General features: G+C 35.5%; 1 protein-coding gene across 1 annotated transcript in view; it reads right to left on the bottom strand.

The window, feature by feature from the left end:
- CCDC73 (coiled-coil domain containing 73) overlaps nt 1-12581 on the bottom strand; it is a 79889-nt gene that overhangs the window by 44641 nt on the left and 22667 nt on the right. The window contains exons 2-3 of the mRNA XM_021301279.2: nt 11293-11439; nt 560-631 (exon numbers count right to left, since the gene is read on the bottom strand). Of these exons, the coding sequence (XP_021156954.1) occupies nt 560-631; nt 11293-11424 (204 nt within the window). The 5' untranslated portion in view covers nt 11425-11439. The remainder of the gene's footprint in view (nt 1-559; nt 632-11292; nt 11440-12581) is intronic.

The raw sequence follows: 12581 nt of genomic DNA, 5'->3' as shown, positions 1-12581 counted from the left end.
CCTCAGGAGCCCTAACCCTAAGAAGAATGTTAGACTTATTTTACTGAAAACCTCATTCAGAGCATTTAAAAGCTGGCAAACCACTTTTTCAGTATGTCCAACATAAGTTTCTTTTGAAATAATTTTTTCTGAAAAACTGTCACCTCCAAGGGATGCAAGTGAAGTGGTTTGTACCATTGCACCAGCACTTGCACTTGTCAAAGACAAGTGTAATACAGAAAAGACACTGCGCAGCTTCCCCCACACTAATGTGTCAACATGCTTCATATTAAGCTAAATGTCTTATTACTTCAATATTTACATCCTTTTTGACTGAAGATTTCCAGTCATGCCAAATATTATGATGGTTAACCAGATTTCGAGGTTGGGCACACTCCAAATCAATACAAAAGCTACAGAAGTTCATGGCTAGACAATAAACTATTGGGTACCATATGCTACTACTGGAAATCAAAATAGCCTGAAAAACAGGGAACCATACAAAATCACAATCCATATGAATATTAAATTAAAATTAAATCCCAGCAGTTAAAATACTAAAATCACATAGGAAAGTTACCTTTTGCCATTCAAGTTCCTGTTTCTCTACAATAATTTTACTTATTTGATCTTCATAACTGATCTCTGTTTCCTAGTTAAAAAACAAAAACAAATTTACGTAAGACAGCACCTGCAAATCAAACACCAGCAGAACTTGTGTATTCACACTCTTCTTTTACAGTCCAGTACACAGAACAGTATGTGCCTACACACCGCATAGCAAAAAAAAACAAAAGCTGTCTGAATGTGGTAAAAGAGCAGATGAGTTCAGCTGGTTTGGTCAGAAAATTTGTAGAATAAATAACTTGAAGTCCATAGCAGAAGATCAGGGAGTAGGATTATAGCTGCCTTAATTAGCAGGAACAGTTCCCTCTTCATACATATTCTCTTCTGCATCTTACAACAAAACCAGACTCGACTTGGACATTCTGATGAACCCACTCAAAATGCTGAAATTAGGAGAAAGCAAACTGCAGTAAGTGCTTCAGGAAACAATTGTTAGTCAATTATACAGACAATCATATTTAATGAGTCACAATCCTTGGGACACTTTAATTATTCAACTCAGTGCATTTGAATCTTTATTCTTTTTGACAACTCCCAGGAAAACTGAAAAGTTTATGACAGTAATTACTTTTGTTATTACAGAAAAAGTGAAATATTTATCATAACCTTCTGTGCTAAGAAGTGTCCTGACCTACCAGACAAAAGTATAAAGTTGAACAGAGGTCATGGATAATCAACACATTTTTTATAAGATAAGCTACCTGAAAATCTGAGAACATTATTAAAGTCTGATGTTTCTTTCACAATTCAGAAGGTGGACTAGTAACAGGAAAGTGCATTATTTCTCCTGTTCCCGCAGAAGCACTTTGTCAAGAGTCAAACTATTACTGCAAGACTTACCTGCTGATAATCACAGTGGGTGGCAATTTATAGGAATTTTCCTGAAACATTCTGGTATTCAAATCAAATTTTCCTAACTGGAGTCAGCTTCCCTTTTGGGCCAAATTTTTTATGAGCACTGTCCTCCCTTTACAAATACAATACTCAAATGAAGAACAACAGGTTCCCCTATCAAACAGTCACACTTCTTGCAGGAACAGTATTTAGGCTTTTGATGTCCATCACAAGCAACTCACTGCTGTCCCATTACTGCATACAGTCAAAATAATTAATATCCTTTAAAGACCTAGAGAGCTAAGCTAATGTGTTATTCGGAGCTTCAAAAGGCTAATTTCCTGCCTTTTCTCTGCACACTGATGATCAACTTGAAAAAGTGACCATGATAAGGTAAGATTTACTTCTCTTTGATGAATCGGTGTAGTAGCAACATTTATTGAGCTCTTGTGTTGGACACACTCCACCAAGGGTCAAATTGACCACGTGAAGGTAAAAGAGAACACACAATACTTGAGCCATGTTCTGAGTTACTGTGTGTTGATATATTAAGTGCACCTTTATGCTTTTTTTTGAGTTCAAATTCCCCACCAGAGTTTAAAACCTGTACTTTAAACTAATGGAGAAATCAGTTCTCTTCAAAAGACTCACACCTCAATGGTCCACACTACCGCAAACGAAGCAGCTAGAACCCTCAGGGAAACAGTGACAGCTCAAGGAAAAGGCCATTTATGGATTTCTCTAGTAAAAAATTAAAAGCAGGCCTCAAAAATGATTCTATTGATATGAGATTTTACTTAAAAATTGTACTGAATTAAAATGCCATGAACAACTGTTACCACAAGAGAAAAAAAAATCACCTCTGGATGAAATAATAAATTTTCTGAAACAGGGAAATAACAGACACAGGTTCTTCCTCCTTCCACAGTGAAACAGATAACACAAATGTTTGGCTACAAAAAATAAAATACACTGCATCTTTAAGAAAGATAATTCTTTCCTAAACCCAGTACAAATGAGGGTTTCAAGTTTTTAACACAAGGCTACATTTCAACAATCTATGCAAGACTGTTCTAAAGATTTTGCAACCCTTTCTCACTTACTTTGATGTTTGATCCATAGTCCCACTGTACTATCAATAGAAAAAAAAAATGGTAAAATATGTCCCAAGGTGATTTAAAATAGGTTTTTGACATTGACATCTTTTATAGGTTTTAGGGTCAAAACTGACTTCCGTGATTAACAGGCAGTTTACAGGCACATGTGTGGACAGAAGTAACATACACTCCTATCCACAGGAGGTTACTCTGAAGGATTTCAAGAGCTGAGGTATATTTTTAGACCCCACAAGTAAACATTCACATGAATTTTACATATAAAATGTTGAACATACATTTAGCATGAAGATTTGGCTCACAGAGAACTAGAGAAGAGTTCTTCCACTTTTGTTTCTCTGATATGTACCAGTAGAATATAGATAGAGGAGACCTAAAGATTTCATACGCCTTATGCTAAAATTAATAATAATAAAAATATATATATATGTATGTATATGTATACATATATGTATATATATATACATGCACATATATATACATACATATATATATATATACATAATATATCAATGCTTCCCTATTCTGCCCTAACAAATAGTACTTCAGAGTTGCAATTAATTTGTTTTCTGATCCTAATCTATAAGTACTGAAAGAAAATACATCCCCCTTAGTTCCCTGGAGTGATAAAAACAAATGAGGTTGACTTACAGCTTTTTATAGAAGTGTAATCGTAATAAATTTATGCCATTAAGCAATAAAAGCTATTAAAGTGATATATTATTAGCAAAAGCCTTGTTCAAAATTGTAAGAAGTAAGGATTACAGAATCTGACCCTTAAGCACACCATGTAAACTATTCCTAAGCTAACTGAGATGTACTATTCTTCCCTAACTCCAGACTACATATTCCTACCACTCCCCTGTGCAGACATAAGCACATGTACGGCTATTTCAGAGACAAAACCAGAACTTTGGTCCAATGAACAACTAAAGAGGGAGGAGGTGGTGAGCAGATACCCCATGGATCAGATCCAGCTTCAAAGAACCCAAAAATCTGTACCAGTGCAGAGCATTTACACAACGAACTGCAACTTGCATCAGAAAAGAAATACGGCTATGAAGATAAAGTGGTAACAGATTAAAATGCTTAATATACGCACTGTGATTCTGACCTCGCTAAAATTTACGGCAAATTTATCACTAATTTCAAGGGTTGTTGGAGATCAACAAGTATCTATCCATATTAAACTCCCTATGAAATAAAGGGAAAAAGAATGTCATATTTTAAAGGAGAGCAACACAACAGATACTAGCGTCACAAATTCTTGACAAAGAAAACTTCAAATAAACTGGCTTTACCGAAAAAATGTTACCTAAATGAAACCAAACCTTTGGTGGATATAAAAAGGTCTTTTTAGTACAAAACAACAAAAAGATTTTATAAACAATGGACCTGACAGACTTTATAATCCAGCATATACATCATTTGAATTTTAAAATGTGTAAGTATTTTAAAACCTAATGAGGACACTGAAAATACAGAAACACATTTTTGTGCAGATAATTGGTTTAAAAAAAATTAACAATTGTTCTAAGAAACTGTGTATTAAAATTGGAGACATTAGTAATTTTGATCTCCCATATCCATACCAAGCACTTTACTTTTAACTAAATAAATACATTAAGTTTGAAAACTACATTCATTTCCATTTTAAGTGAGCTGTTTGCTTTGAATACTAAAGAGAGTAAGAACTGAAATTCTAAGTGAACAACCCCCCTCCAATTTACCCCCAAATTATAAAGGAAAATCTGGAAGGTATCAAAAACGTGTATATATGTAACTACCGTTGAAAAAAATAAACATTGTAAATACTTAAACTGAGAATGACAATTACATGATAAAAATGTTCTCGTGAGAAATCGCTAACAATTTTAAGCCTTATCCATCATTTTTACCTCTTTCAAATGACATTTATAATTTACCCATTTTGAATTGAAAGCTTTTAAAAGTTGTGTGAAGCACTTAAAAAAAAGTTCCACCAGCTGTTTAATAAAACAAAAACGTTTTTGTTATACCTAGGAGAATAATATCGTGTATAACTTTGATGAGGTATCAAAAAAAAACACCAAACCTTAAAAGTGTTCATTTTTTATTAGGTGCCTTAGGACTACATGGATTTAAGTGTTTTTCTAAAAAAGACTACCATAACAATAAAAGAGGAGTAATTTGATGGTTTATTTACTCGTTATAACCTTTCGAAAGTGTCAAGCCTTCTCTAAAGTGTTTGCTTCAGGCTGTAGTTTTACAAGATGGGCTGTGGATTGGTCAAGCCCCCTCGATTCTTGACCCTGAACAGATTTAGGAACAGAGTACAGCTGCCTCATGTCCAAGCAGCCAAAACTGCTGCTAGGTACTTTTATTATCCTTTTCAAACTCATAATCTACCTCCTACAAAATTGCACATCCCATTTCTCATGCAGGTCAATCAAACAGTGGTCAGAGAAACTACAGTTTCTGATGGTTTCATGCTATAGTCAGATTACCCTTCACCAACTAAACAGTCCAGCGCAACTTTTAGAAGATCACATGAATATCCTTTTTCAGTTTTGTCCCCAGGACAAACGATAAAGAAAGAGAAAATATTTATAAACCCGCTTTAATCTAACTTTAGTTTCTGATGCAACATTTTTCAATCATAATAGTTACAACAGTCAACCAAAACCCTCAGCAAACATATATTTGGAATTTATTCTTAAAAAAATTCCTTTTTCAGAAGCAGAGAGAACGACATGTACATCAATCACCTCTTTTTCTTTGGAAACCTTTCATTGCTCTGTCCTTGGTTTCACCACATATGCTGCAATTGCTCTGTATTTAAATTAATCTCCCCTATCTAAATACTTCCCTTTAAATGCTTGCATTGATACTTATAATTCTCTCCAACTTCAAGTAATCAGTTCCTAATCAAAAGCCACATTATTTGCTAACACAGAAGTTAAAAGCTCACACACTGCTTACTGACTTGAATGACTATGTTATGTATGTCAGTCATGAGATCCATAAACTCCTGTAGTGCTTATTCTTTGATATCCACATACTTTTTAAAAAAAAAATATCCAGCTCTCCTTGTTTCCATCATTTTGCTAAAAAGTACTCAAGCAAAAAATCCAGCTTGAAGACTGTTTGGATGACTTGTTCTGTGTCCCTGCAGCCTGTGTTAATAGTGTCCTGTTCGCCAACTTCTAGGTAACAAAGAAAAGCCACACGCATTTCTGTTCTGTCTTATTTTAGCATTGTTTCTTCTCCCACCCTTAATTTCCTCTTTTTACTGTAGCCTTTAAGGAAATTGAATCAAGCTCTTTGCCATTCTTATTGTTTGTTAGCAGCTAGAATTGTTCCTTGTGATAAACCTCACCAAAATCTTTCATTTCCCTGGCATCCGTTGCATTTCTGGAAGATGTTTCTGCCTTGTGTTCTAAAGTAGTAATTGTCCTCATGAATGGAAACTCCAAAATATAGTATTAAAAAATTTCTTTCATGATTCTATGCTTATCCTATGCAACAGCCTGAAGGTAACTTAAAACCAAACTCTTTATCATTGGGGAGAAAATAAAGAAATAAATACATAATCTTTATTTCTGCAACAGCTCCATTCAATCTCATGTTTTTGATCACTGCAGATTTTTTCCACAGCGCTGTCCATATAACCACAGCAGGTGCCTCTGGTGCCCTTTTGATGTTTTCTGCTATTCCACACATCTGAAAGTGGTGGTTCTCCTGCAGAACACACCACCACCAAGGCTGAGCTTTGGGTGTATTGCATTTTTTCTAGGGTTGTTTTTGTTAGTTATTGGTTTGGGGGTTTTTTCCTGTTTTTCTTTAGGTCTAGATATAGCACAACCAATACGAGTGTTATGCTCATAACTGGTATGTTCACCAATGTTGTAATACCACTAATAACTCCAGTTTAGTCCTTCTGCTTCAACTCTTCTGGTGAGTAAGTTTATGGCTTCATCAACTTTCTTCACTTAATATCTTAAAACCCAATTTGCCTTTTGGGCCCAAGTGACATTTGCAAATACTAACTTTACACTTCCACCTTTTATCTCAATACTGAACTCCACTTGCCCATCTTCTCTGTGAAATGCTGCTCAATAGTTGCGTTAGCTCTGCACAGTTACATACATCTCTTCCATTCTGGACAAGAGTAGCTCAGGTATCCTGAGCTGCAATGTTCTACACGGTGCTACACTGTGCAGTGCAAAGCCCTTCAGAGCTGCCAGAAAGCAGAGATGCATTTTAGGAATGGGAGAGAGTAGTTAAGGGTGAGCAAAGTCCTCCCTCTAAGAAAACCTAGAAACAGGCCACTGTGCTGCTCAACTCTGATTAGAATAGCCAAACCATGGCACAGGTGATGAATTTAGATAAACTCACTCAAATCTATCCGAAAGGAAGAGCACATCCAGCTCTGCAGAACGAGGGTGAGCTACAGCTTTGGAGAACAGCAACCAAGGAAAACTTGAGGTGAGGTGTTGTGAGAGCCACGTTGTCTGTGTCACGTCAACAGACATCATTCAGGATTTGTCTCTTTTAGCAAATGAGTAAATATCCCTGCATTTTTTTTCAGTGGCTGCTCACTGGCCATCAACATGAAAGTGGGTAAGCACAAAAGGAAGATCTAATTTATATCAAAATGGAAGAAGGCAGAAAAAGAAGGCAGAAAAGGAAAGAAATCAGGAAAAAAAAGGGAAAAGTAAGAAGGAAGGAGAGTATTAGAGGCAGAGAAGGAGACTTGAGTCCGTAGGAGCAAAATGATAGTACCAACCAGCCTGTCCACAACACAGAACTGATCTGAGAAGTCCTGAGACCCCGCAAACCTGTGCATGCGCACAGATACGAAATCCCCTGGCAAATCAGGCACCACATCCTCACCTCCAGTGGCTGATTCCAATAGTGCTTTCCACGTCCTTCAGCTCAGGCAAGGGGGATGTTCTATATAGTGCTCAACAGTAAATAGTAGGATGATACCTACCAATAACAAGTCTATATGGCTTCAATTTACAAAATTCAGGGGTGGATTTCAGGATTTTAAAAGGAAATATTTAAAGACCCTTATATTAAAATATTTATTTAAACAAAGAAAATGTTTTCACAGGTAAACTCAATGCTCTTTGCAACTCTAATGTTCTTTAATACAACAGAGTTCTCTTTTATGGTAAAGAAAAATTACCTTGTGAGAAACATGAGAAAATTTAGGACCTGAAAAAAATTCTTAAAAAATATTTTAGTTAAAAGATAAGCACTTCCAAGTTATATCTAGATCATAACTCCTCAACAGAAAAGAGCAAAATTTATTCTTTGTAATTTTTACTAAGCAGAAAAGTATCAAATCAAATAAACTCAAGGCCCAAATGACAGAATCCACAGTATCAGCAAGACTTTGCGGTGTCGCAGCTGACACCAGAAGGGCCTCAACAGGTGCTTGTTTTTAGGTATAGAGTTAGGTCACTGAAAATTGTCCTTTGCATCAAAGGAAATGTTAGTAACATTTTAAAAGCAGTAACTAAAATGTAGCTTTCTCCCGTTCAGCTAATCAACACCTCCACTGCTTCAACTGCTACCAATAATACCCATATCCCCAGGGTATTAGAATATGTTTATGTGGAAGGATTTCCTTGATTTCTTACATTTACAAGCTTTACTGGCTAAGGATGTTTTTCTGTATCTAGTACAAGAAAGAAAACAATCCAATAAACAACATAGGTGCTTCCTTGTCCTTGCAAACATTATCTTTAAACTTAATGTCATTGCATTGTACTTCAGAAAGCATGAAAGACTCGCAATTTGACCTGCTATACCACAACTTGATACTGCTAAAATCCATTACGTTTATCCCTTATGATAAGGATTGACTCGTACTACTCAAGAACTCAGCTGATCACAGAACAAGGCTGAGAGACTTTGGAATAAAGTGAACGGGATATTCCTCACTAAAAATATCGTGGCTTGACGAGTGGGAAAGCTAAACCGGCAAAACCACAGAAAGATATTCAAACATTGGAGTGTGAAGTGATCCTTGAGGAATGGGGGGAAAGCATAAAATCATTTTTTGTAGCTTCTCATTACATACATGCTGAGTCAGTTCGTATTAAGAACAAAGACTGTCAACAGGTAAAGGAATAAAGTGAAACTGTATCAAGTATAGTAATTTAAGCAATGTATTCTCCAGAATCAACACTCACAGTTAGCATTAGCTGGGATTTCATCTGTAAAATAGCAGAAGAGTCAAAGAAAAAAAAACCTACAATTATGAGCAACTCCTCTAAATTATTGTTCTTTCGAGAGTTTAACTACAGCTACATGTTTAGACAACAAAAGAAAAACACAGATAGATACTCTGAAGTAACAGAATGCATTTAATTAAATAATCACATTCAGAAAAATGAAAAGTCTGATTTAAAATAGTACGGGTTGTATCAAGTGTCTCAGAATATTTTAATACTTAATTGTTTTGTGTTTCATTTTTATCTAACTTCAGACAGATAATTCCATCTGCAAATTTATTTTTATTAATTTGAATTTATACTGCAGTTCAACCAACCATTCAGGACAGTTTATTAAACTCAAAATACTTGATAGTTCCTGTCCTGAAGAGACTCCTGTCTAAGTGACAAGCAAGACCAACAAAGGGAAGAGAAACAGAAGCAAACAGAGGTAAAATATCTTGTCTAAGGTCAAGCCACAGGTCAAAGACAAAACTGAGAGTAAAGTCCACTAGACTGGGCTACACCAGCTCCATCAGGCTATCAATCTACTACGAGCCCCAGAGAAACCAGCAGAGCTTTAACTCCAGCTTGACTTTTTTTTAGCGGATGATACAGTTTAAATTAGCGTGGTTTATTCTTGTCCACGGAGAAACTATCACGGTGCAAGACAAGTGCTATAATTCTCTGAGTTAGTGGTGTATTTTGGTATTATGCACTACCTTTTTCTCAGGGCTGATGATAAATGTATAGAATAACCCCACGATGTTTGGATTTCTAAGAGATTCATAGCTAAAATCAGAAGAGGATTTGGTAGCACCATTTTTTAAGCAAAAAACATCCATATAGAGTTCTACTTAAAAAACTAAAAATACGCTATGTATGGCTGTATTTTATAACACTTGCTTCTTCAAAATATTAATGTTTTATATTTCAGTTTTCAAGCACACTAAGCAAGCAGCCCTGATTTGATTGTTAAAGCAAAGCAAATAACAAAAAGGCATGCAGGATACTTTAGGATTTCAAATTGATGATCTAGTAAAATGTTTAACTTTTTTTTTTTTAAACTTAAAATACTTAAATTTGTAACTACAAGCAGGTACTTTTTCCTCCTTTTTTTTAGGATTAAGGAAGACACAGATGTTTTCAAAATTGAGACACATGTCAACTATGGCATTAGCTCTTGGCATTAGCATTGTTGTTGAAACTAAAACCACTGTTAAGCCAAAAAATTCTCCCACTCCTGAGGCGACCTTGTATACAAATCAGTCACTCCTGTAGTATCATAGACACAAGAGAAATCCAAGAAATCTCAAAAGCTGAAACACCATAGCATAAACATTTAAGGTCTGACCAAGTGCATTAAAATGCAAAGTTGAGTTACCAGTGTAAATTAGATTTAGCTAACAGATCTTATAAGGAAAAGTAGACTCCGATATTTATTATAACAGTTAAATTTTTCAGATTTTTAAATACAAAAATAGAATTGCCTAAATGCTACAATTGTAACAAAAGTCTAGGGATCAGACCACGGTGAATTTCAACAATACTGCACCAAGAAAGTAGGATTGTGCAGCTCTTTTCTTTATATATATATATATATATATATGTATGTGTGTGTATATATATATGTGTGTATATATATATATATGTGTGTATATATATATATATGTGTATATATATATATGTTTTGTTTTATGTCAGTCATTCTTTTGCTTATGGTTTTTAAAGAGAGGATTAGAGCATCTAACTTAGATCACATAAACCAAGCATGTCATCAACACTAATATTTTTAAAGTAATAATACACATCTTTTGAATAGGTCAAATTCATCAAATGCAGAAAGATATACTTCAGGTCTTTAAAAAAATACAATAGTTAAGAAACGCTAAGGGGAGAAATAGAAACAAATGTTTACACACTGAAAAAGTAACTACAGAAAAATATAACTGAAAAATTAACCACAATAAAAGGTGGCCGCCTTTGACAGTGCAGAAACATTTTTGCTTTAGTACTACAAGATTATTCAACACATATTTCAGAAACAAAACACACCACGCCCCCCCCCCCACCCGTACTAAATATACTGTTATTGTAGGGCTCCAGCTTAATAGTTTAGCAATTTTAAAATAGTGAAATAAAGTGGATTTGGTTATTGCAGTAGCTATTTGCCCTTTCAGGGGCTGAAAAGCACAAGTAAACAAATAGAAATAAGACAAACCCATTGCTTTTCCGGCAACTGGTAAATCAGTCTATTAAATGAGAAAGACTTATGGACATGGCTATGACTTGGATTCTTTCTTCCCTTTTCTTAGCAAAGGCTGCCCCTTCAAAAAAAGAACTACAATGAAATACAGAAAGTTAAGGCAGATGACTTTTGTCAACAGCTTGGTGATCAACTGTAGCAACTTTGTACATTATTATTAGAAACTCAGATTGATTCCCATGCAACCCTGTTGTCCTTGTGCTGTCTGCAGAGACATTTCTAAAACAGACAAAGAAACACTATAAAACAATATAAACACATTTACCCTTCTTATACGTAGTTCTTCTATCGCCTCCAATAAACTTGTTTTAAAGTCTAACAGTCGAATGGAAAGTAATGTCTCCGATGGACTTTGAAGAGCAGAATCAAGAGCCTGGGTTTCAAAGTCTTCATCCATTCTTAGAACTTGTTTCTGAAAAATAAAAATTCATATTTTTCTCTCCAGTTTATCTTTAAGAGAATATTCAAACTACAAAACTTGCAAATGTGGAAGCAAATTCTTTCCATAAAGAGTAAAACTAATTGTCACAGCCATTATGCAATTAACAATATTTTCACCTTAGTGTGCAATATTGTGAAAGGAAGCAAACGGCTTCATCGATAGATCACCACATCCATTTGGTTTCACTCTTTATTTTTGGCTTGCTTTTCATTTGAAACATGAATAAGCATGGAAAAGGAAGTAGTACAGTTGTTCTGGAGTTTTGTTTGTTTGTTTTTTCCAGAGCTACTGCCCTGCACTGGCACAAATATACTACAACTACCCCACCAAACCATGAAAGAGCATAACCCTACCTACCTCAGGATTTCAAACATCACAAGACAGACTCAATTTTAAAGACATTCAGACTGTCTTGAAATGATGAACTGAAGGTAGTATCCATGGTTTCTGCTTCTGAATTTTAACAAGAAAACCTTTTGATTCTGCTCCCACAAGACCAAGTATCAAAGTGTTGTTCTCTAAGTAGCTACATTGCCTGGTGTCAAGCAAGGACTTACACTAACATAAGACCCATGTGTCTCTGTAAGGCCAAAGCTTGTTAGGAACAGAGATGACCGCAATACTTAGCCAGCATTTCATCGACAAAAAGATAACAACTCTACATATTACAGCTGTACTTTTCCAGATTTTTTTTTTTTAATATACTTGAGACTGAATTTCCACCAATCCACTAGAATACATAATGTTATCCCTTCCCAGAGACACCCCGTGTGTGTTGCCGTACTAAGAACTGAAGAGGTAGGGGCAGCGCACAGGAGTTACGACTGACCTGGCCACTGCCACAGGACCCTGAGGAAGGAATTCCTGTCCTGCAGGAAGAACAGAGACCTGGTCTGTATCATGGGGCCATAACAACCACAAATCAGGGCTCACCACTTTTTCTGCTGTTGTCTAAATAAAACCCTCACATAGATCAAATTTAAGCTGCTTGGTCCCAGATAACAGACTGTTTCCCTGCTTAGTTGCCCCACAAAAGTCATTCAAAGTTACTGAAATAACAGTTTTGCTACAAACAGGAAAATCAGGCTCATTTTTGTCTTCAGTCTTAAAAC

This window comes from Columba livia, chromosome 5 (assembly GCF_036013475.1).
Source record: "Columba livia isolate bColLiv1 breed racing homer chromosome 5, bColLiv1.pat.W.v2, whole genome shotgun sequence".
Classification (NCBI taxonomy): Eukaryota; Metazoa; Chordata; class Aves; order Columbiformes; family Columbidae; genus Columba; species Columba livia.
The sequence above is the reverse complement of the archived record's forward strand: the minus strand, read 5'-3'. Positions and strand labels throughout refer to the sequence as shown.